The sequence below is a fragment of the Xiphophorus hellerii genome, chromosome 15, assembly GCF_003331165.1.
Source record: "Xiphophorus hellerii strain 12219 chromosome 15, Xiphophorus_hellerii-4.1, whole genome shotgun sequence".
Taxonomy (NCBI): domain Eukaryota; kingdom Metazoa; phylum Chordata; class Actinopteri; order Cyprinodontiformes; family Poeciliidae; genus Xiphophorus; species Xiphophorus hellerii.
The window spans coordinates 1,586,380-1,612,901 of NC_045686.1; the positions used below are offsets into that span (position 1 = coordinate 1,586,380).

General features: G+C 37.2%; 1 protein-coding gene and 1 long non-coding RNA gene across 3 annotated transcripts in view; both read right to left on the reverse strand.

Moving 5' to 3' along the window:
* scara5 (scavenger receptor class A, member 5 (putative)) overlaps positions 1 to 26,522 on the reverse strand; it is a 74,883-nt gene that overhangs the window by 26,288 nt on the left and 22,073 nt on the right. For both annotated transcript variants that reach the window (XM_032586190.1, XM_032586189.1), the window contains exons 4-8: positions 9,504 to 9,703; positions 8,641 to 8,819; positions 8,435 to 8,561; positions 7,209 to 7,377; positions 219 to 299 (exon numbers count right to left, since the gene is read on the reverse strand). In XM_032586190.1, the coding sequence (XP_032442081.1) occupies positions 219 to 299; positions 7,209 to 7,377; positions 8,435 to 8,561; positions 8,641 to 8,819; positions 9,504 to 9,703 (756 nt within the window). The remainder of the gene's footprint in view (positions 1 to 218; positions 300 to 7,208; positions 7,378 to 8,434; positions 8,562 to 8,640; positions 8,820 to 9,503; positions 9,704 to 26,522) is intronic.
* Positions 10,492 to 26,187, reverse strand: LOC116734685 (uncharacterized). Its single transcript, XR_004342253.1, has 3 exons — positions 26,178 to 26,187; positions 13,220 to 13,227; positions 10,492 to 10,603 (listed from the first exon to the last, which is right to left on the reverse strand). It is a non-coding gene; the product is annotated as an uncharacterized LOC116734685 (long non-coding RNA).

The following is a 26,522-nucleotide window of genomic DNA, read 5'->3' on the forward strand; positions in this document are numbered from 1 at the left end:
CTATGTAACTGGTCCAAGTGTAGTTAAAGTTGTTTTTGCATTGGGGACTTCCCACCAAGCAACAAACCTGATTTCAGAGCTGAAGCTTCATCCAGACCTCTTTTAGACTTGAGTCAATGTTTGATCAAAATGTAGTCCTGATTTAAACCTGCAGATTGTTTACAGCTTTCACTCCTGATGGTCCGTTAGATTCGGTTCAACTGGGTGGCTTCACCCACCTTGTAGGCCAGAGATCCCGGGAACGCCAGGATGGCCCGTTTGTCCAAAGTCTCCCTTTTCACCCTTCGGGCCTGGAGGTCCTGCAAAAACAGGAAAAACTTTACAAACACAGTTAATTATTTTATGTATGGCTGACAGAGAACAGCAGCACTGCAAAAATCTAAATCTTGCCAAGAATTTTTGTGTATTTTCTAGTCCAAATATCTTCGTACACTTGAAATAAGACAAAACTAACTTATAATTAACTTTTCATCAAGATACATTGATGAAAAAGTACTTGTTCCTTCGGCAGATTATTTGACTTAGAACAAGACATTTTCTCATTTCATAAGTGAAATATCTTAATAGAACAAGAACATTTTCACCAATATTAAAGAATTATTTACTTAAAACTGGCTGAAAAGTTATGATAAAAAGAGAAGAACAATACTGGGAGGCTTATGTAACATTTGAGGCTCTAAATTTGTTTTATTTCGCTGAACTGAATAAAAATAAGACTCTTTAGATTTTAAAAGTCAGAGACTCAGTGTAGGCAATGATAATAGAATTTTGACTTCTAATTTAATCATTTATTTGTTAACTAACATGATAATGCACATTAGTCAACATTTCTGTAAATGTTTTCTACAGAATTAGACAAAATACAACTTTTTATCTGCTGTGCCTGGACAATGAGTAACTTCTCATTGCTAAAAATAAACAAAAGTTGAACAAAATTAAGTAAAAATGAATTAATTACACAAATATTGCCAATGAATACAATCAGTGCAAATACAAAATACAGAAAACTATATAACAAGTTATTATAAAAAGTATCAGAAATTATTAAAAATAATTTAATCCATCTAGGTGGCAAAACAGATCTTATACAGATCAGATAAAATTTGCAAAAACAAACCTGAATTGGTTTGATTAGTTCAACTTTTTATCCATAATAAAATGAATGAAAAAACAAAAACTACACATCATTAACACCAAGAGTGAAGCATAGTGATGGTAGCATCATGCTTTTTGACTGAAAGACATTTCATTTAATTTTATTTATTTGATTAAAACAATGCAAATTAATCATAATTCTTGAAGAAATTAGCATTATAGCTAAATTTCCTCAATGTCCTAAAACAAGTAAGCAGAAAATCTAAATATACAACTCACAGGACAGAACATAGTTCTTAAAGTTCTATAAAAAGAATTTAAAAAATACCTAAAACAAGCTTGGGAATGGTGCCAGAGTTGTCTAATAAAATTAAAAAGATGACAGAAGAGGCATTTTCACATTACATTACAGATGTTTTGTTTTCCAAAAAGGAAACCCTGAGGACTAAACCTTTATTTGGTGCTGATTATAATTTAAATTATATCATGAAACTCTAGAGATCGTTGCATTTATTTATAGTTGTAACAGCACACACAGAAACATTGCTGCTAAAGGAAAGTCAAACTGGATCTGACACCGGCCTGCAGATTCAGTCCAAATGTTTGTTAGGAGATTCAGGGAGGAAAGAAGCCAAATAACGAGAGAACAAGGAAGAAAAGTCTGGCCACAATTAAAACCACATGTTTAAACAACCACAGCACAGCTTATGGGAATACCGAGAAATTCAGGACTTGTTTTTGTGCAGTTGGTCATCATCCTGTGGACCTGCAGTTTGCAGGTTTCTGGAGCTGCAAAACTGTAAGCATGTAGCATGAACAGGATAAAGGTCACAAAAACACAGTTTTCACAAAAACTAAGAAACACAAGCCAACATGAAATCAGAATGAGGAGAAAACATAGAAACAAAGCTGGAACTTCAGCAAAAATCATGTCCAACTGGAGTCAATGCCGAGTAAAAAAGATTAAATCTGTTGAATGTAGTGGAGCACAAAGATTAATGCCTGATTAATTTACAAAGTTCTGTTTTAGTTCAGGTTAACCAGATCGTCATTTAGTTATACTTCCTCGATCACAACAGATATCTGAGCAGAGCTGGGTAGTAACTAGTTACATTTACTCAATTACATTTACTTCAGTAACCTTTTCTAAAAAATTTACTTTTAGGAGAATTTATTTTACTTTTACCATGAAGTATTTCTACTCTTACTTGAGTAAAATTTCTGGATTTTCTACCCATTGAATGAAGAACAAACATATTTTAATCAAACATTCACCAGACACAGAGACACACCTGCAGTTTTTGTTAGTTTCATAACTTCTTTATTGAAAGAAATTAATTTGGAAAAGAATTTCTTTTGCCCAAATTTGTTATTTTGTGTTACTTATCTGAATTATTGTAATTTTTTTCTTTAAAATATCAAAATTTCCACTAAACTAACCGTAACCCTACCAAATACTTTTTAAACTCTTACTGGAGTCATTTCTTGGACGGCTACGTTTTACTTTTACTTGAGCAAAAATATGTTGAAATATCACTACTCTTACTGCTAAAAGCAGAGTACATCTGCTAAAACAAGCAGTAGTTTATGTCCTTTTAGTCTGAAACGGCAAGATATTTTTAAATAGTGCTACTTTTACTTGAATACCATTTTAGGAAACTTTACCCACATCTGTATGTGACACATGAAGGTCATTTTAGTATTTTTAATCGCATGTTATTGTAAAAATCGTTCTCCACTGAGGTCATATTTTCTCCAAATTTTCCATTAGCGACTTGAATATTTCAAGATGGCTGCCGTTTTTGAGCCTTTTAAGCCAGATATTGCCATATAATGTTCCCCATTTTATTGACTTTAGGTCACATCATATGTTTTTAACTACAGTCATCCAATTCAGGAAAATTAGAGAAAATTGAAGTTAGAATATGTAGCAATAAAAATTAAGAAATTTATGGATAACCCTGAGAATGTTTCTTATACCAGAGTCTTCAGTCAGAGGCTTCTTCAGACTCACTGTAACACTGACAGCTACAGGAGATCATTCACAGCCATCTTCAACAAATGTTTTAAGAAAATTGCGTAATATTTAACTTTCCTCTGGGACCTTCAAAGTATTTTTTAAATGAATTGAATTTCAAAAGTATTCATATTACTTAAACTTTCTTTTTTGCATTTTGTGAAGTTGAAACCATAAAGTTCAATGTCTTAATTCAAACAATGTCAAGTAGAATTGAAAAACAGATAGATAACGTTACAAGAGTTTAAAATATTTTCACCAAATTAAATTATAACTTTTTTTTTATTTGGCTCCCTTTGCTTTTATTTTCTTAAATAAAAATCAAAGCAACTAACAGCCTTCAGAGTCCCACTAATTAAGAATAAAGCTGCTGTTTGAATCTCTCTGCAAAAACTCCTTTTAGTCAAAACTAACAGGAGAACATCACTGTGACTCTGGAGGAGCTGCAGAGTTTCCATTTCTCCACAAATCCAGTTTTTATGAAAGAAAGAGCAGCATCGTCTTAGCAAAAGTAATCCATCCTGCTTGTAGTTTGCTGCTGAAACAGGAAACATGTGGAAGATCAGATGGGATAAAAACAGAGGAAGACATTTACAAGAGAAACTGAGAATGTGTTGAAAATCCTGTGACGCTTTTGCCCTCTGCAAGGTCAGGTTACTGTGAATTAACTCATGAGAGATTCGTGGTTATCGTAACAAAGAGCTCAATGGGACACCTTTCAGATTTTTGTCATTAAATTAACACATAACATATGTGGCACTGAGTGAGTCAGAATGAAAATAGAGCAAAGCAGCCTAATTAAAAATAAAGAAGAGACCGAACCAAAAGCAGCCGTGGCGAGAGAAAAAAGGACGGCGGGTAAACATGGATGGAGATGTGAAACGTTTCTTGGCATAGGTGATGCAGAGCTGATTACCAATGAATGTGGCCACAGAGCTCAAACTGATGACAGGGCTGATTTGACTTTTCATTCTGGGTAAAGCTCTAAATTTAAGCCTAAATTATTTGCAGGCTGAGGAGCCACATGTGACGCGCAGACCCAAACTTCAGGGGTCCCATTTAGTTTGCCATCAGTTCTTCGTGCTGTGTCCCCTGCTAACATTACATCATGGCATACCTTTTGATTTTAACAAGCCTGAGAAGTAATTTGTTATGCTGGTAATGAGAAATGCATAGCATCTGGAGTAATCAGGTCTGCAGAGATTGGAGGAGGAACACAGAGGGTTGCTTAGTACTCCAGGGTTGAAATCAAAAATGGAAAATGAAGTTGCACGCTAGAGTTGCTTGCAGTCAGTCAGTCAGTCATACTCCAAACATGGCTGAGAGGTGCGCAGAGGTAGAGATTCATTAAGAAACTCTCATGTTCTGATGTTTTATGGACATCTGACTTTGTAAAAGTTACATTAAACAGCAGCACAAATCAAATGCTTCAGGCATTTTAGATTCCTATTAATCAGAGAGGAGACAAAATGTATTCAAATTCATTAAAAAGTTAAGTCTTACGCTGTTCTCAACACATGCAACGCAGCCCCTGAGTTTTTTCACAATCATTTCCAGAGGGGTCTCCATAAGGGAGCACAGATGTGACTTACTCAGCTGATTTTGTTAGGATAAAAGTCTGGAACATCTTAGAATGAGCCTGTGTCTAAAACTAGCATGTAAATCTTTGAACACTTCATGACAGGAGAGGGTTTGTGTTGACAGTTGCTCCCAAATACCTCCATAAACCTTAGCTAATGCTAAAGCGCTATTTAAACACGGTGTTTAGGGAGGAAGCTAATGCTAAAGCGCTATTTAAACATGGTGTTTAGGGAGGAAGCTAATGCTAAAGCGCTATTTAAACATGGTGTTTAGAGAGGAAGCTAATGCTAAAGCGCTATTTAAACACGGTGTTTAGGGAGGAAGCTAATGCTAAAGCGCCATTTAAACATGGTGTTTAGGGAGGACGCTAATGCTAAAGCGCTATTTAAACAAGGTGTTTAGGGAGGACGCTAATGCTAAAGTGCTATTTAAACATGGTGTTTAGGGAGGAAGCTAATGCTAAAGCGCTATTTAAACAAGGTGTTTAGGGAGGACGCTAATGCTAAAGCGCTATTTAAACATGGTGTTTAGGGAGGAAGCTAATGCTAAAGCGCCATTTAAACGTGGTGTTTAGGGAGGAAGCTAATGCTAAAGCGCTATTTAAACATGGTGTTTAGGGAGGAAGCTAATGCTAAAGCGCTATTTAAACATGGTGTTTAGGGAGGACGCTAATGCTAAAGCGCTATTTAAACATGGTGTTTAGGGAGGAAGCTAATGCTAAAGCGCCATTTAAACGTGGTGTTTAGGGAGGAAGCTAATGCTAAAGCGCTATTTAAACATGGTGTTTAGGGAGGAAGCTAATGCTAAAGCGCTAAGTTTAATCATGATAATACCCACTATGAATTATAACAGTAAATTTTGATTCTGCACAGTCGTTCTGCAGATTTTTAGCTGTTGCGTTTTGCTAACTCGGTTGCTGATTTTGCCTAGAACATTTTAAACTGCTGTTCTACCGCGAAACATTCTGGGGATAAAATACGTGTCATTTGAAGCACCGCCTGTGTCTAAACGTAGCATGTACTGTAAGTCTTTGTACAATTGATGGCAGAAGACAGTTTGTGCTGATGACAGTTGCGCCCAAATACCGCCATCCTCTTATTCATTAATAGAGTAGGGAAGCATGGATGTAGAAGAGCAACACCAGCCAAGCCCCGCTCATTACCAATGCTTCAAAACTATTCAATGTCTTTTATTGGGTCTTTTAGCAAGATATTGCTCCAAAACATCACAGAAACTCACCAGATATTTAATAACTTCTTCTCTGACTGAACCAAAATGCTGCAATAAAACCTGTGGGAAGAGTTGAGGAAAAAAGTACCTAATGTTGCATGTTTTTAATATCTCTACAGCTGTTGTAGATCATATGTATAATAATACTGTTGTGTCATAAACAGGTTTCTTTTATAGGACTAAAACTCCAGTTTCTATGGTGCTCCATAAAAATAAAACAAAACCCTCTAATAATGTCAAACTTCATGTGTCTGACCAAAGTAAGAGTTGTTTGCTTTCCTTCAGATCTGTAATTTATACTAATCCAACATTGGATTAACAAGATGAAACATCACCCTAGATTATTACATGTTTAATGCCAAAAACAAAATGGAAAGTAATGAGGAAAAAATCCTGAGTCACATGATTGAAGAACTGAGAGAACAATCTACAGCAGCAACGAGTTATCTAACTTTAATATGATATTTACATCTTTACAGTGGTAGTAAAGCTAATTTAGATTTACTTAGATAACCCGTTACTAGATGCTTAGAAGTAACCAAAGTTTCAAGGTAAAAGCAGATCTATGGAAACTTATTTAAAAAAACATAATGACATTTTGCAAGTTTGTGTACTTCCATTTGGGTCTCAAATGCATCTAAAAAAGCCAACGCGCTAAAAAAAACCACTCAGTTGTTTTTTGACAATGTTTTGTGGTGTCTGGAAAACAACCCTGTTTCAAAAACTTCCCGATTGCTAAGTCAAATTTGACGGACACTGTTCCGTCACCTAGCAACCCCACACAAGCTCGATCCCGTTACCTAGCAAGCCAAGCAGAGCTACAGCACATTTAGTCAGATGGTTTTACCTCTACATGCGCTGTACAATGGCTGCTGGAACAGACAAGTGTTTGTTTACTGACTTTACTATTCAGAAACTACAGGCTGTATTCTTGTTGGTTGTTCTGCTTTTCAAATATGTACGTTTGCATAATTTTGATTCTGTTTGCATCTATTTTCATGTGTGAGTGTAAACGTTGAGTTTGGTGGCATTGCAAGCAGAAGATGATTTGGATTTAGAGTGACAAGAGGCCTCAAAACATTTCATTCCAAAAGAAACTCTTGTCTGAAATCTCATCATCTAAGAATAATTTTGTGCAAAAAAATGTAATGAACATGTTTAGTATCTATTATAACCTCTTCAGGGACGTATAATAGGTCACCTTTAAATGTAAGTTGTATTGTGATTTTAACATAAATTGAGGTTGGTCATCTTAAACTCTGGACATAATCAGATCTTTGCTCACCCTCTAGAGTCGTGAGGTTCTTCAGGGTCATGGAGTGCTCCCAGTCCTTCAGCCGCAGATCCTCTGTGATCGAGTTCAGCATCTCCATCTCGTTCCTCAGCTGCGTCTCCGTGTGGATGTGTGTCACCCATAAACTGCTGGTGTCGTCTGTGATGTTGTGGATCTGTATCTGAGCAGACATAATGCAGATTGTTAGAGACCTCCAAGGCTTTTCCAGCAGAAGTTTCACTGCAATAACACAAAATCTATTTTTTTCCTTTTCCAGTTTCTAGTGCAAATATATCAGTGCACTTAAAATATGACAAAACTAACTTCCAAGTCATTTCCAGGAAGATATAGGAGCTTGTTTCAAGTCAATAAATCCCTAATACTCATGAAAAAGTTTTAGTTCCACTGGTGCTGTTACCTAGCAACACCAGCCAAGGCCCGCTCGTTACCTAGCAACCGAGTTCTAGTTCCACTGGCAGATTATTTAACTTATATCAAGACATTTTTCACATGTTATAAAACAGGGCTGTCAAACTCATTTTCATTTTGGGCCATATCAAAAATTTGAATGCTCTTAAAGGGCCGATTGTGCCAAAATATATTGATAAAATCAATAAAAAAGTTAAAATATCAATAAATAGCTGTTCTTCCAAGATTTTGTAATTATTTTTTGCAATCAAAATTACAGATTTTGTGGTGCCAATTTAAAAATGTTTGTAAGGAATTTTTCTATTTACGCTAATGTATGATGTTAAATGTGACTTTTAATTGCTTGCCGTATAAATTACAGAATATGACTAACTTGACATCAAGCAAGGCTTAGGCATGTAAACTCAATGTTTTTGACCAATTTAGAAAATTTGCAGTAAAATCAGATCAAAATGTGGCGATTTGTTGATTTTGTGTGAATTTTGAAGCTTTGTGAAAAACTGGAAGGACTTACTGACGTAATCTGGAGTGTAAAGGGCCACCTGAAAAGCTACGGCGGGCCAGATTTGGCCTCCGACCCTCGAGTTTGACTCATCTGACAATGGAACTAGTACTTTTTTCATAAATAATAAAGAACTACTGACTTAAAACAAGTTTCTATATCTTGCTGAAAAGTTACTTTTAAGTTAGTTTTGTCTTATTTCAAATGTATTAAGATATTTGAACTAGAAACTAAACCAAAAACACTTGGTAAGATTTTGTGTTTTTGTAGTGTTCGACAATTATTATGCTGTTTTTTAATCTCCAACCTGCAGGTCTTTTATTTTAAGGTGATGAATGCTGATGTCGTTGGTGAAGGTGTGATTTACAGCTCCAATAGTCCAGTTGACTTCGTCTAGTTTCTCTCTGAGTCCATTCAAATGTCCTGATGCATCCCTGAAACACAACCAGAAACGGTTAAGATTTGTCACCATTTGACCTTTTAGTCGTCAGATTGTGGGATGTGAAGGTGAACCTCAGGAGGACGTCGTGGTCGCGGAGCCACCTGGAAGTCCGGGCCACGTCCACGCTCAGGACGGTCAGGTTTCTGCCAGCGGAGCTGCTGAAGGAGGACAGACGGTCGTCCAGCTGAACCAGGTAACCTTCTGACTGCAGAGAGTTCGCCTGGATGCTCCTCAGATCGACCTCCAGACCCTGGAGGAGGAAGAAGAGAGGATGAGACAAGATGGAGGGAAGGAAAGAGGGCTTGATGAACTAATTGATGGATGGATGAACTAATGGATGGATGGATGAACTAATGGATAGATGAACTAATGGATGGATGGATGAACTAATGGATGGATGGATGGATGAACTAATGGATGGATGAACTAATGGATGGATAGATGAACTAATGGATGGATGGATGAACTAATGGATGAACTAATGGATGGATGGATGAACTAATGGATAGATGAACTAATGGATGGATGGATGAACTAATGGATGGATGAACTAATGGATGGATGAACTAATGGATGGATGAACTAATGGATGGATGAACTAATGGATGAACTAATGGATGGATGAACTAATGGATAGATGAACTAATGGATGGATGAACTAATGGATGGATGAACTAATGGATGGATGAACTAATCTCTCTGATCTCGTCTAAACAATATTTCTGCACGTCGATCAAAGTCCTAATTTAGCAACAACTCATCGTTGTTATTGTTTCACCTGAGCGATGAAGGGATTAACTTCATCTAGCCATCTAATCTATCAGTCAAATCAGATCAACCTTCTCTCTCCTGTCGGTTCTCTGACCGTTTCCTCACAGATCGTCTCTAACAGGTGGAACCGTCGGATCAGCACCAGGTGAGGCGTTTCTGACACCTTGATGAGGATCTCCAGCCGCTGCAGCCAGCTGCTGTGGTTCTGGAAGAGGTTTTCCAGCTTCCAGATGTTTTCCAGCAGGTCGGCCTGCGTGGACGCCTCGCCCAGCGTCTGCTGGAGGACGCCGGCGTGGTCCGACGTCCGAGTCACGTTCTCCATCAGAACCTCCTGGCGCTGGGAGGAAACCTGGGACCGGGATACTGGGGAGAGGAAGAGAGAAGAGAGACTCAGACACTGAGGAACAGGAAACAAACCATAAAATCAGGTTTAACCTGACGGAGGGATGGATGGACGGAGGGATGGACGAACAGAGAGATGGATGGTTGGTTGGATGTCTGGAAGCGTTGTTGACCTTAAATTCTTTTAGAAATAAATCAGAGATCTAAAGGTTTGGATTCTTTAATCCATTTCTTCTGCTCCGTTTTCTTCTTTCCCATATTAAATTTTCCTTCCCAGTCTTCCCAGTACTCTCACTGGGACCAAATCGAGCCTCTGAAAGGAACACCAATGTGCGATCAACACCACAGGTTTGCAAATGACTCTCCTGAGAATAATTTAAGCTGCGCAAAGACGATTATTCCAAGAACAGAAATTCTGCTAAGTATTTCAGCAAGTGGTCCAGATTATATTCCTTAACAACAGACTGTGTGGGAGCCACAGTTAAATCTCCAGGTTGTTAATGCAAAATTATAGAAACATAATCTGTTCCTTACACTGCAAAAACACAAAATCTCACCAAGTAATTTTGGTCCAGTTTTTAGTGCAAATGTATTAGCACAATGGAAATAAGACAAAACTAACTTAAAAGTAACTTTTCAGAAAGATATAGAGGCTTGTTTAAAGTAAATAATTCCTTCATTTTGAACTAGCTGCATTGTCAGATAAATTAACTTATTACATGGAGAAAATGTCCAATGGAACTAGAACGTTTTCATCAATAATAAGTATTTGATATACTTAATATTGAGTACTTAACTAGTCTCTGTATCTTGCTGAAAAGTTACTTTTAAATTAGTTTGTCTCATTTCAAGTGTACCAAGATATTTGCACTAAAAACTAGACCAAAATTACTTGGTAAGACTTTGAATTTTTGCAGTGTGCTGCCAAAACATACTTCTTCTTTCTCATATTTCATTTGTTTATTTAAGTTACAGCAAAGATTATCTATAATCAAAACAAATACTAACAAACACTAATGAACAACACTGTCAATTTAAATATGTCTATCTTTATACTGATTTTTTAAGTGCAATCGGAGGCAAAACAACATTTTCATGTTACATTTTAATGCAAAATAATTTCTTACACACATCCAACAGGTATATTACATCTAGCATCAATTTTGTTTTGCTAAACTCAACCTAAACTGGGATATTGTTACAATTACTGGCAAAAAAATGATTGTTTTTACCAGTTTGAATCATTTTTTTTATTGTTGCCACAGGCAGTGAGTCCACTGGGAAGATTTCACTTATTTTTGCTGATTTCATCATCAAAGAGCAATTGTTCCAGGCCAAGTTGTTATAAAAACCATGTGGTGGCTGCAATTTGTTAAGAGGCTGGAATTTCAAGTCCCTGCAGATCCACAAAAGAGCTGCATCACCACAACTACCGCCACAAGAGCGTGAAGTTAGCATCACGCTCTCAACAGCTCCAGTAAAAGGTTTTTACTGTTCAGTCTGAAATAATCCAGGCCAGATTTGGAAAGATGTTAACGTAGAAGTCATAAAATGTATCGATGAAACTTTAACAGCAGAAAAATGTAAGTTCATGAACGTTTGAGTTTTGATGATCCCAAACACGAGTCAGCAACTTTATAATCTAAAGCAGGGGTGTCCAAACTGTGGCCTGGGGGCCATTTAAGGCCCTTGGAATTATTTTTTCTGGTTCAAAAATGATACAAATTTGTTTCTTAAATGGAAAATGTTAAGTACACACAAAATATATGTGCATAATTAACTTTTATAATAAGTAGAACCACGTTAATAAAGAGAGTTCATTAAACTCGGCTAAATATAGCAAGCGTTTGGAAAGAAAGTGACCCAAGTGACAGTGAAAGTGACTCTGGTTGAAGAAAAAAAGGCTGAAAAATGGGACATATGACTAACAAAAGTTATTTTATGAAACTGAACTGTGGATCTGTGGGATTGTAAACTCCCTGTCTCCCAACTGCAGCCAAAACTTAGTTTTTGTTGACTGTTTTCCAAAGAGCACTCACGGTCAGTGAACTGGCTGCAACAATATCTTAACCACATTAGTTCTGATTTCACAGCTCCGTGTTTTCTGAGGCCTCCTGTGAAGACTGCAAGCAGCAGGGGACAGTTTATCCATTGATGTATCAAATGTTAGGAGAGCGGGCCAAGCCAGCAGCTGGGCTTCAATGTGTCATGTGGACGGATCCAGAACTTTCTGCCCATTTCGCTTTGCAATGATTTTCCATCTAAAAAGCCCGTTCACTTAACACCATCTGTTTCAAACGCTGACATCAAGCTACCAAACAATATCTATCCACTAATCGACCTTATTTACAAACAACAGGTCAGATTAACAGACAAATATTCAGGTGACCTTTGACCTACATATTTCATGAAAAGCCTGTATGACAAAACCTATTTGGTCATTTTCAGTTGTGGGCGTACTTCCACTAATCTGCTAACAGCAGAGCTAATTTTTCATTTAGTGCTTTACTAACTTTGATAAAAGTTTAGCGCACTTAGCTCTTACTTAAATAGTAATTTTTACTGATAAGTTCAAAGGTGCTAGTTTACTTGGATGCTTTTTTACACTTTCATTTGAAAAGAGTTCAACATCTGTGTTGACGTTTTAAGAATTCTTCAAGTAGCTAGCATTAGCTTCCACTAAATACTATGTTAACGTAGCGCTTTAGCATTAGCGGAACTACACTGCAAAAACACAAAATCTTACCAGCTGATTTTGGCCTACTTTCTAGTGCAAATTTATTAATACATTTCAAATAAGACAAAAAGTCACTTTTTAGCAAGATACAGAGGTTTGTTTTAAGAAAATAGTTCCTTATTATTTATGAAAAAGTACTTGTTGTGTTGGTAGATAAATAAATTTGTAAAATGGGAAAAATGTCTTGTTATGTAGTAGAACATTTTCAAAGATAAGAAATTATTTACTTAAGCAAACCTCTACTGTATGTCTTACTGACAAATTACCTGTAAGTCTCAATTAAAGTGTACTAAAATATTTGCACTAGAAACTAGACCAAGAATAATTGGTAAGATTTTGTCTTTTTACTATTTATGAGTAATATTTTTGAGTAAAGGTAATATTTATTAATCGTGCTTTAGGATTAGCGTGACTAGCTTTTTATTTTTTAGAAACGGGCTAGAGTTTTTTGAACCTTTACAGTCAAACCGCAACAACAAAAATTGGTGGACTCCAACAAAAACAACTCACTGTGTAGCCCCCAAAGTAACCAAATATATATTTTACTAATCCACAGTGGTTTTATGAGACTAAGCATATTAAACATATCTCATCTTAAGATTTCTGATAAACTGATTCTGAAATGTTTTTCATTTTAGAGTGCTTCCTTTTGCATTTTTAAATAAACACCCGGGCTGAAGGGCACGGCATCTTTCAAAAGTAGAAAACAAGAAGCAATTGTTCTCCTTGTTTATGTATTCATGTGTTTTCATGTGTGGTTCATTTAGCTGAGGAAAGAAGAGATCTGGATTTATCTCCACCTGTTTCCCTCCTAGTGGTATGCTACCCAGTACTACACACACACACACACACGCACTCCCCCCCCCCACACACGCACCAACAAACCTTGAACTGGGAGGACTTTAATCAGACCCTGGTTTGTTATGGTGCAAATCAACTACAGCTAATTTACATATTCTTACCTCAACACTCAAACCACTAAGTTTTACAAAGAGAAAAGCTTCTGGCTTTTCCCGTCTGGTTCCTGCTAATGTCAAACAGCAGACACACACACCCCCACATGCCCACCCCCACAGACCCACAGACCCACACACACACACACACACGCACACACACCCCCACGCACACACGCACACACACCCCCACACACACGCACACACACACACACACACCCACACACACACACACACACAGAGATCGTCTCTCAGCGGTTAGCTGGTCAGTGTTCTGGTCAAGACATTAAAAGAGACAGAAATCTTTTAAACCTGAATTCCTTTGTGGTGCCTTCATTCATCTCTTTATCTTTTTGAGAGAGTGTGCCTCACCCTTTCTATATTTATAATGTGACACATGCTTCCTTTTTAGGGTGAAAACATCCCCATAAAATCAGGTCAAAGGTTAACGTTTAGTGACAAAGATTTAAAGTCTTCACAAAGTGCAGGTCAGGGGGAATCCCATGTCACATTTCACCCTCAATCACTGAGCCTCGAGTTCTACACATGGGCTAACAGTTTAGTATTTCCAGGTCAAATTTAGGAGTCTTTAAAACCTTTCAGTGTATAAAATTTAAGACCAAAAAAACAATAAACATTGGACGACTGGTTCATATGAGCTGGCAGCAGCAGTGAGCAAACATTGTCTCTGCTAGCTAGCTAGCATGGTCACATTAGTAGCTAGTTAGTAACTGCTTTCAGTCACAAAATTTGTGAAAAAACCCCCAACTACATTCAAGATTGAATAGTCCTGCCACAGCAAAACTTAAGACCTGTGATTAGAATATTTAAGGCCAACTTACATTTTATTAAGACATTTTAAGGCCTTACATTTAGATGCGTCGATTTAAGACTTTTTAAGGATGGGCACACACCCTAATATCCGTCTATGATGTGAAACGAGAACAAAATTATATAACTAACCAAACTTACAAGTGGATGTTTGTATTCAGGACATTAAATGAGTGAACAAATAAAAGTATTATTCTAACTTAAAATATTTTATGGTCACTACAACCATTGAAATCTCAAGTTCGATGTCATTTTAAAAAATTATAACATTAGATTTAAGAATTAGAAAAATAAAAGCTGAATGCCAACTGCTGTTGCAGCCAAACAAGTTGTTGCTAGGTAACCACAGAAGGAGTGAGTTGCTAGGTAACCAAAGAGTGAGTGAGTTAGTTGATTCCACCAGGCTAACTTAGATGCATTATATTAATTATTGAATATCCTATCAGACATATTATCTATTGATTGCTGAACTTAAGCTGCATGTTGGAACTCCAGGAATAAGTTGTAGCTTTTAAGGTAAAGCAAATTCTGCAGACAAAATGTATTTTGAGGGATTTAATAAATTCAAATGACTTCTGCCCATCCACCACTGATTGCTGCTCACTGCCTGTCAGCTGGCTGGTAATACTATTTCAAAATTACAGTCAGGAAACTACAATGTAATGTATGGTAAACAGTCAAAAACTAAATGGCAGCCAGCCCTGCCCTTAAAACTATGATTGAATTTAATGTGTCAAAATAACAATTAATAAATGTTATAGATAATATTATAATGGCAATAATTCATTTAAAAAAAGAAAAAATGGCTTATTTTCTGTTTCAAATGAAAAAAAGGATCTTATTTATTAAACATTGAATATTTTTGTCAATTCTTAGCTTCTTTACTAACTGTTATTGCAATTCTAGATTAAAAATATAGTCTACACTTACGCATAGAGCTTTTTTATGACATCTACATCATCCCTACGTGTACTTTATTAAAAGTTAAGTGAAATAAAGGGACGTCTTTGTCCTTGAAGCCAGTATCTCTTGTTCAAAGTATCATGATGCACCTTTATAAGGAGGTGATTTGAACAAGTCCTGCCGGTTGGAGGCCTGCGGGGAAAACTCGGGTCAGATGGGCAATCAGAATGAATTATTGCTTAAAACCTTTAGAAATTACCCAACAACAGCAATAAATATCCCTTGTTGTTTAGTGCTGCAACTCCGGAACACCCAGTGAGACAATAAAACGAAGGAACACCATGTTTCAAACAGTTTAAATGTAATTTTCCTTAGAGCTCATTGTGTTTTAAGCAAATATGGGGAATCTCTAGTTACAAAACATGTCAAGCTATATTTTAAAACAAACTCACAAAGTTAACTATTATTGCTACACACATTCCAGACTCTGGTTTCTTTTTCGATGATGGAAACACAAAAGGTTTTAGCGGCTGTATAATTTTTTAAAGCTTGTACACAAATGCACAGACCACCTAAACAAGAATAAATACCACTGGAGCTGTGATTGGCCAGTTTGGACTGCCGTGTCTCAAAACTGAGGAGAAGTTGAAAGGTTTTGCATTTCTGTTTAGCACGAACCTCAAAATGGGTGGTCTGCATAGCATGGATGTTCGGAAAATGTAAAGGAATGCTTTGAAAGCAAAAGAAACGAGATTAGAGAGCAGTAGGTGATACATTTTCTATTCCCTTCTCCTCCTTTTGATGTTCACTCCACATGGACATGTTAGAGGAAATAAATCAGATCAGGTACAGATAGGGTGCTGACTTGACTCTCACCAGAACATTTGGTTGGAGTCATGTCAGAGCCCTTCAGTTGTCCAATTCAAACACACAAAGCTCCCACAAAATCCAGAACAAGCAGCTGTTTAATAGTCTTGTTTTTGGAGAACCTGGAAGGTGTTAAAACCTGGGGAGGAGATGTGTTTCATGTGTCAGAATAAAATAAAACTGGCTTAGACTCAGTAGCTGCCTTTGAATTAACCATAAAATTTCACAAATTGAAACTACAAAAATAAATTTTCTTAATGGAAACACACCAATTTTGAAAAAACTAAATAAACCGTTTTTGCGCTAGGATGATGTGGTTTTTCTGCCGTATCGAAACATTTTTCACATCATACGAGTCACGTGATCAACAGCTGGATGTTACTGCTGGTGAAAACAACAAAGAAGACCAGAGGAAGAAGTAAGAGGATGAAGTTTTTGTTTTAATTCAGACAACCTGCAGCCGGATCCACTAGAAGTCTCATAGCATCACACAGTTCATAAAGTTGACTTGAATACATAGCTGTTCTGTAAAATGGCCGACTACAATTTCCCCAAAACACCGCCTATGTAGTCGTTTGCAACTCCAGTTGAGCTCCAGTACATTTGGTCGGTTTTACTGCTGTTATGTGCTGTACAATGGCTGCTGGAAAAGACAAGAGTTTTGTTGTTGACTAACCACTTGCTGCATTCTTGTTGGTTGTGCAGGAGGCTCTACTAATGTTTTTCAAAGATGCATGTTTGTATAATTGGGCATCTGTTTGCAGCCATTTTCATGTGCGAATGTAAACGTTGAGTTGGGAGGCGTGGCCAGCAGCAGCTTACTTGGATTTAAAGTGACAGAGCCCTAAAACAGCTCATTCTGAAAGGTGCTAAAAATAAACCAGAGTAAATTCTCATTATCTAAAAATTATTTTGTGCATAAAATGTAATGAGCATGTTTTGTATAACCCATATATACATCCATATCCATTCAAAGAAGCATAATAGGTCATCTTTAAGGTATATTTAGTGCTTAAACTATTGAAATAGGCAGCTATAAGAGATTTTAGAAAGGAGGTCTCAAGTATTTTTGAATAATAGCTATTTGGGGCGGCTGTTGTCTACAAAACTAAAAGTTATCCATTGCAAAAATGATAACCTGAGTGCAGCAAGAACAGAGCTGACACAACAATCCAGTGAAGAGAAAAGAAAATCTGAGAGAATATATGTTGCTGAGCTGATGATAGATGAAGAACAGGAGAAAGGCAGTAACACAAAACCAGGCAACAAATGGGAAGATGAATGAGGGGTATGAGGTTGCCATAGTAACGCAGAAAAAACCTGAAGTTTACTGAAACAAAACATTAGATAAAACTTAACTTCCCCTGGATAGTGATAACTTCCTAGGAAACCAAAACCAAACCAAAAAGAGTACTCAACTCATATATTATTACAGCTTCCTATTTAAATAAAAGATAATAATCCATGGACACTTGAGAGAAAAAGCATTGATTTATATGCAGCATAAAATAATAACACTATTCTGCTCAAACTGAAGCACTTCTGTGACCTGAACTCAACCACAGCCTGGGAGCCAACCTAAAGTGATGTGCTCCTCCTGTCAACTTGAATACAGTTTTTAAGTGTGATGCCTCATTCATTCATATGAATAAAAATGGAGTTACAAAAATGCATATCATAACATGAGGGTAAATATTTTAGTACTAAAATAGGAGGAAAAAAAACAGCAAAACTTCACAATGACAGGTTTGAAGGTAACTTATTGTCATTGTAATTTCAGATTAAACTGGATCTGTCTCTTTAAGACAGATAAAACAACAGACTGTATAATTAGGACTGGACAACAAATCAATAATAATATATCGAGATAGACACGTGATCAATATCAATAGATAATACAGCTGATAAGATATTCAATAAATTTCTCGCAGCCAGCTAAGCAAGGTTGGTGGCTCTAACTCACTCGATCTTTGGTTACCTAGCAACAACATGTAACAAATAGTCTCAAGTTCCCCCCCAAACTTCGGTTACCTAGCAACAACCTGCTGAGTAACTGGCGCAGCAGCAGTTTAAAGTTTCTCCACTGTGCTTCATAACCAATTAAAAATGTAAAAAACTGTGAATAAAACAGGAAAGTTTTATACCATTAGTTTGGTAATATTGCAAAAAACGAATCAATAATTACCGATATCGACTGATATGAAATGCTTTTGGAGTTATACAGTACAGACCAAAAGTTTGGACACACCTTTTAATTCAATGAGTTTCCTTTATTTTCATGACTATTGACATTGTAGATTCACACTGAAGGCATCAAAACTGTGAATAACATGTGGAAATATGAACTAAACAAAAAAGTGTAAAACAACTGAAAATAGCCCTTATATTCTAGTTTCTTCAAAGTAGCAACCTTTTGCTGTGATTACTGCTTTGCACACACTCTGCATTTTCTTGATGAGCTTCAACAGGTAGTCACCTGAAATGGTTTTCACTTCATAGGTCAACCTGCCCTGTCAGGTTAATAAGTGGGATTTCTTGCCTTATTTTAAATAGTCATGAAAATAAAGAAAACCCATTGAATTAGAAGGTGTGTCCAAACTTTTGGTCTGTACTGTATGTTTTTTAGAGCTAGGTATAATCAAACCCAAAATTACAAAGCCATTCGGTGCGGGCTCCATAACTGACCAAACAGATGAAAACGATCCCACCGGTGAGAAGGGTGAGAAAATACCAACCTAAGGTTCAATAAAACGGCTGTTCCCTAAAGCTAAATATAGACACTGCGTTTTATACGAGCCGCTCTGTCGCATTTAATCAAGATCCTCTTTTCTAAAAAGATTTTATTTTAGCATCCGCCTCGTTTTAGCCAAATAGAAACGGACCAACATCCTCCGTGACTTTGAGGGAACGCCAGCAGCAGGAAGGAGGAAGCGGGGAAACAAAGAAGAAAGAGGCTTTTTGTGACCTGAGGATCTGAAAGCCTTTGCTGCGGGGAATGAGAATGAAATTACAGGATCTTAAAATTTGAGAGAGAACCACCTGCTTTGTTTGAGCTGGGATCAAAAGGCAGCCGACATTTTATTTTAAATGGATCTCCAGCAGAAGGTTTAGTTCTCATGCTGCGTTACGTTCTGATGAAATATGTGAGAGATCAAGGCCGAAAGGGGAAGTGGAAGCTCAGAACAAATAATTCAATAATGAAATATAATAACCAGGCTGTAATAATCATCAATTGGACAAGATGGAAAAACTCAGACATAAAGTCTTTTGTTAATATTTCCTGTTAAAGATGTCATTATTGTGACTTTTACTTTAAAATGTAGTTAATTTTCAATCTTGGTGTTTTTTATGTGCACATCAGTAGCAAAAAGAAAAGAAGCACATTACATGTTTATGTCTTTGTTTTTTAAAATCCTGCCTGAAACCACAAAAAACAGAGTATGCTGCAGTAAACTGCAGTCGTTAATGCTGAGAATGAGCAAACATTCCTAATTGTGCTTCACTTTATGGCACTATTGGGTTTTCTTAAGGAAACACTACATATATTTGCAATACTATATCTCTTATGTTGTGTCTTAATTGCTTTCAGATGTAAATTATATTGTTAAAAACCCAGATTTTTCGGTCCTGGGAAAAACCGTAAAATTAAATCACAAAGTGTCTTTCGTTGCAATGCAAGAGCTTCTAATCATTTCAATACATTTTTGTAGTTATTTTATATTCAGTAACTCTAGTTTTGATAAATCTAAGGCCTTATTGAGTTACAACGCCTTATTTTGTCTGTTTAGATTACAAAAATTGCAACATTTGGTAAATTTTTCAGCTGCTCTGAGTTAAATGAACCAAACCCTTTGAGCAAGCTGTTCACCTCCTCGCCTGTGGGGGGCGATGCACCAAAGGAAACAACATGAGAAACTCTGCAAAACACTGAATGTAACTTCGTTCTTCATGTAATGTTAACAAAAATAGAGTGATGTCAGATTTTAGCGATTTTAGTCTTTTGTCTTTTTTTAAAAACTCGAGTGATTTCTCTGCTAGCGATAGACTTATGGTGCGTTCACAGCAAACGCAACTTGAGATTCAGGAGTGTCTGGTTTATATTCAATGCACGTCAAGGGCGCTGCGATCGAAGCATTTTGAGCGTTTGACACACGTCCAATGCGTCCGACGCTGGAGTTGAAAAATCTGAACTTTCGCCGCTCAACGCGGAGCGTCAACCAATCAGAGACACGCCGCTATATGACGTAGTGGCGGCTGTAGTTGGTGTCCTACGGAGATGCGGGTACCGATGCCAGTTATCGGGTCATACTGGGCTCGAAGGGGACGAAAACAGCGCTGAGTCCGACCCTCATCAGCGCCCAGCTAGCTTGTGAAACTCACAAGACCTCCGAATTATCTGGTAAATTCAAACACGCGCCCAACAGCCACTTTCTATTGATTTCAGTAAATAAAACCTAAAAACTCTCAATATTTCAAAGTAACAGGGATTGGGGAAAAAAAAGGCAGACTTCAAGGCGCATCGTGGATTTATCAGCTGTCACAATTGTTTGTTCAATAGAAATTGAACATAAATGTTTACCAAAGACGTCTAAGCCTCTGTTATGATTGCAGAAGCTTTCACTACATAATATTTTGGTGCCACTTCCTCAATTTCATCGGCCGTAGTACCAACAGACCGGAAAAGGAAAACAACGGCTCCTCTGAACGCTCGCCTAGAGCGATTTGGATGCGTCCGACGTACATCTAGGTAAAATGTCAAGCGTCTGACTTCAAAGTGCACACGTCCGATGGCACGAACTTGAATCATCGGACGCGTTTTTGATGCGCGAAACGCGTTCGGTGTGAACGCAGCATTAGGGTTTGTTTTGGTTGCATTTACCCAGAATGCCCTGCAAACAAACTAGACTTGATTAAAGTGGACTAACAACGGGTTTGGATGCCCCCTATGACGGAAAATGAAAACAATGACAAGAAGCAACTTCTTCAGAAAACAAGCCAGTATGAGGCAAGTGGGTGGGAGTGTGGGGTACGTTTTATGGGGAACATGCTCCTAATTCTGAAAAACCACAAATCGTTTTCATGCTGCCATCATCCGACCACATGTGCGATGAGCATCACTTCTGGCAATATTCTCTGGATGTTTACCACTCATCCCTACTATAAAGCTAACTGTGAGGAGAAGTCAACAAGCTATTAGGCATCTACGTTTGTTGTATTTCTCAGAAATAAGGACAGAATTTCACACAAACCGCATGTCTGGCTTGAGGTCGTGAACCCACATCTATACGTCTACGCCTGCAGCCTCTTAACACAAAACCTCTGGTAAGCGTTAGTGCAAAGTCATGGTTGCTCACATATGACCCGGATCTGCAGCTCCACACAACATTTCTACATAAACGTATCGTCCAAGCTTACTCTTAAAGGACGACAACATCCCGTTTCACTTTCTAGAACCTGGGTGGATCATTTTGATTTTGATGCACAAATTCAAGTAATTTAAAAGTAAAATAAAATAATTTATCTCTATTACAGGTACACATTGTACAGTTGTATTTCTGATTATTACATAATTTATTCCTAAATCATGTATGTAAGGAAGCTAGTTAAAAGTTTACTGCAAAGCATAAAAACTACCAATATTAATAATTATAACAATAATATTCATAGGTTCCTTTAAAAATGCTCCAGGAGAAAAAGCATCAGAGATACTGATCCCAGTGTCAGAAAGGAAATAAGTTTCAAACATTTGTTTTACATTTCAAACCTGAGACATCTCACATTCATCTCCACAGCGTCGTTCTGCAGTTTAAGACGCGCCATATGTGGTTAAATTCCTCACGTTTCCAAAGCGTGTTCATTCAAACATGTTGGAAACCACAAACAATTCCCCTCTGGAGAGCCAGCGCTCGTAATTTTCACTTTGCATGACTTCATTGAACTGCTGGACCACAAATTAACCAGATCAAACTCCTGCTGTGTGTTTGTGTGTGTGCACTGGAGTCTGCTGCTGCTTAATTAGACTACTAGTAAAGCAGAAAGACAGACACAGAGAGGATTTTTATTTGGATGCCTGTTGTTGTGTGCTGACATCCCTGGAGCTTTAAATCCGCCTTTCCCTCCCCTGGACGGAGATTAATAAACTCGACGCAGTTGTTTGTGGAAAGCTGCTGCTTTTATTTGATTATTTTTGCACTGCAGCATCGAGCCGTTTTTCATCTCACGTCTGATCAAAGTTCTGCATGCTTACAAAATAAAACACTTTCTGCTGAGCTGTATAGATGCATCAACCTTCTTTAAAAAGAAGTCAAAGATTTGATTTAGATGTTTTTAAATCGACACATTGCAAAAACAAAATGTTATCAAGTATTTTTGTTCTAGTTTCTGGTACAAATATCTGACTTGAAATAACAAATACCAACAAGTACATTTTCAGCAAAAATAGAAGCTTGTTTAAGTCAATAATTCCTTCCACACTATTTCACTTATAAACATGTCTTGGAAATAATCTGCCAGTGGAGCTAGTCATTTTATTTTTATTGATATTATGGAATAATTTTTTAAAAACAAGATCTTACATTTTGCTGAAAAGTCTTATTTTAAGTGTACAAAGATATTTGCACCAGAATCCAGACTGAGAAAAGGCGCGTTTCAAGTGTTTTGAACCACTTGGAGCGTTTGATGCGTCTGACAAATAGACCTGCAACGGAAAACAACGGCTAGAGGGATTTTGAGGCGTTTGACGCGCCTCATATGGTGCGTTTCCACCAAACACGTTATGCGCGTCAAAAATGCGTCCGAAGCTTCAGGTTGGACGCATGTGCACTTTGAATGCAGGCGTTTGATGGTGCGGTCACACCAAACACGTTTCGATCATCTGGTTTACATTCAAAGTCTATTTGGAGGCACGTCAAAATCGTTCTAGCCGTTGTTTTCCATTGCCGGCCTATTTGGCGGACGTGTCAAACGCTGCAAACACTTCAAAAGCAGCAAACGTTTCAAATCGCACCATGCTAGACACGTGAAACGCGCCGCAACGCGCCGCAACGCGCCCTCGACATTCAAAGTCTTCACATAGACTTCAAATGTAAACTAGACGTGCCTGATGCGAGAAACGCATTCAGTGTAAACGCACCATCAAGTGTCTGCACTGAAAGTGCAAATGCATCAAACTTGAAGCGTTGGACGAGTTTTTGACCCGCGAAACGTGTTTGGTGTGAACGCACCTTAAGCTAAATAAAATTTTACTAAATAAAAACAGTAAAATTTTAATAATACATCTAACTCTTGACAAGCAGAACATGAAATGTGGTGAAATAAGATCTAGAAACAAGAAACCCTCACAGTTTCAGCAGTTTTATGGTCATAAACCCACATTTTATAAACAGAAACGAACTCCAAATCTTTCATGTGGATGTAAAGAGTCTTTGTTCAAAAATCCGGCCTTGATATTTACGCTTTGACCCAAACTGAGGTTTGATCCACGTGATGCTAAAAAAAGCTGCAGAATTTCTTAATAAAATTAATCTGAATTGCTGCTTTTAAGTGTCAAAAACATTTTTAGACAGAAGAAGCTGTAAGTAGGACAGAAAACAGACTTCATTCTGAAAGTTATGGATATTAAACTTTGGTTCCTATTATTGCAAAGTGTCAAACTTTCTGTCTGGGTGTAAAAAAAAGAAAAATTGAAGAAAAGGTCCAATTAGTCTTGACATGTTAATGGCCTGAGCCTGACTTTCTAAGTGAAGCTGTCTGCTGACTTTGGGGACCCCTCTTGTCCTCGCTGTCTATTCTTTTCTTTTTTTTTCTGTGTTTGAGTGTGTGCTCTTACTGGGACGAACTCCCACCAGGAATGCTGGACCAAATCCAAACTCTTTTCTTCAGAAAGAATCACGACCAGAGCAGAGACTCATTAGAAAGGGCTTTATGTTCTCAGAGTCACTTTAGGGGCCCCGGGGCCGAGTGTACGTGTGGCATACATCTCTGTAAAACATATGCAGGGGTGTGTGTGTGCGTGTGTGTGTGTGTGGGGGGGGGATTATTACTGCATACTGAAGACAGTAACCTGACAATCAGAGCACCCAAAAATTGTACTTAAGAGTAGTAATACTTCAGCATATTTTTACTCAAGTAAAAGTAAAAAGTATCCATCCAAGAAAGTACTCAAGAGTAAAAAAGTATTTGGTTAAAAGTACTGAGCAACTATTCAAACTATCAATGATCTAATATTTAAAAATATAAAATTAAGTGGAAATGTTGGTGTTTTGAAAAAGAAATGACAATAACTCTTATAAGTAACAAAAAATAACAAAATCAAGTAAAATAATATTTTTCCAAATTAATTTTTTTCAATAGATTTTTTTGATTTACTTTATTCAACAGACTCATGGTCTACAAACAGACTCATGGTCCACAAACAGACTCATGGTCCACAAACAGACTCATGGTCCACAAACAGACTCATGGTCTACAAACAGACTCATGGTCTACAAACAGACTCATGGTCTACAAACAGACTCATGGTCTACAAACAGACTCATGGTCTACAAACAGACTCATGGTCTACAAACAGACTCATGGTCCACAAACAGACTCATGGTCCACAAACAGACTCATGGTCCACAAACAGACTCATGGTCCACAACGTATAGAAATAGAAAACGTATAAAACTTTTTTTTAAACTGCAGGTTTGTCTGTTTCTGGTGGATTTTTGGTTAAAACATGTTTGTTTTTCATTCAGTGGGTAGAAAATCCAGAAGTTTTACTCAAGTAAAAGTAGAAATACTTCATAGTAAAATTACATAGTAAAATGTATAGTAAAATAAATTCTCCTAAAAGTACTTTACTAGTCAGCTCTGCTCAGATGTCTGTTTAATAGACGAACTATAACTAAATGATGATCTGGTTAAACCTTCAGCAGATTTAATCTTTTTCAGCATCGATTCCAGTTGAATATAATTTTTGCTGAAGATCCAGTTTTGTTTTGATGTTTTTGTTTAAAATCCTCATTCTGTTTTCATGAAAACAGCCGTTCTGTGGCTTTTATCCCGTTCTCAGAAATCTGTTCATGCTAGAGAAAAATACTCCTAAAAGTACTTTTTTCCCCCCAAAAAAGATACTCAAGTAAATATAATTGAGTAAATGTAACTAGTTACAACCCAAATCTGTTGACAGCAATAACAAAAATGACAAATGCGTACCATTTTCATGCATTTAAACAATAAGTTTTTTACTTTGGATTTTCGTCTCTGGGTGACATATGTTTGAAATATGAATGTTGTTCCCTTGTCAAACATGGGAACATGAGAAAAACCTCTTATTGTTTCCACACTGATGATCTATAAGACATGTGAAGTCTGGCTTTATGCTGTTAGGAGTGGCACTTTGTGGTGTCACATTTACCCTAAGAAAGATTTTCCACAGGCAAACCTATCATCACACATGTGGTATACATTCAAGTCCGTTTTTCTCCCTCCTTGTGTCATGTAGACATTTCTTAAATAACCCTCGAAGGAGCTTAAGTAATCTAAAGCTTGTGGCTGATCTAAAAAAAACCCCTAAAAAATCTGACATTGTTTTCCCAACGGCCTCTGATGTCACTTTCCTCCACATGTCAGCTGGACCTGATGTGTTTCTACTGGAGGAAAAGTAAGCACTCCAGCAAAAATACCATTAGCAGGGCTAAAAAAAAAAAAATACAGGTAGAGTCATCTAAAGTTGATGCAAGCTTGCACATTTAAATGAGAAAAAATATATTTCAAAAAGAACAGAAGAAACAAGGTGAAGCTCAGCTGGGGTTTTATAATTTATGTTCTGTTTGGTGTTATATAATCAATACATGAATCTAAAATCTATCAGAAATACAATATATTGCCAAAAGTATTCACTTTTCAACCTATAAACACTTATACACTTCTAAAATTATGTTGGACTTTTCTGTCTCTTCACACCTGATCAGTCCCAAATCGATTTGGTTCAATTTAGGACCAAAATTGCAACATTTGTTACATTTTCACATTTAGTGGATGTTTGATTTCTCCCTTGTTCTTGGTAAAAGACAGTGAGCCATTTCTCCCGCTAGTGCTAAACTCACACGTTTGTTTTGGTTGTATTTACCCAGAATTCCCTGCGCTGTAGTTCACTTCCTGGTTCTGGAGTGACGTCTGGTCTGTTAAGCTTTAAAACCATAGTTTACTACAACCGGACTGAGATCTAGTGTTGTAGGCAGGCAAACAGTTTCTGTTTCTTTTTTTTGGTTCAATTTGGTTCACAAACAAGGCGGACCTTCTAGAAAAACGAGCTAGAGTTTGATTAAAGTGGACTAAACAAGGCTGGTGTGAATGCAGCCTTAGGCAGCTTTAGTTTTTTTGGTAAAGTGTGATGTTTGGGAAACCATATTTGTGAGGTCAGACGCTAATGTTGGACGAGGAGGACTGCCTCACTGTGTCCGCTCTAATTCATCCCAAAGGTTTTCTGATTGTTTGAATTCAGGACTCTGTGCAGGTCAATGAAGTCCTTCCACACCAAACTCTCTTATCTATCACGGTACAG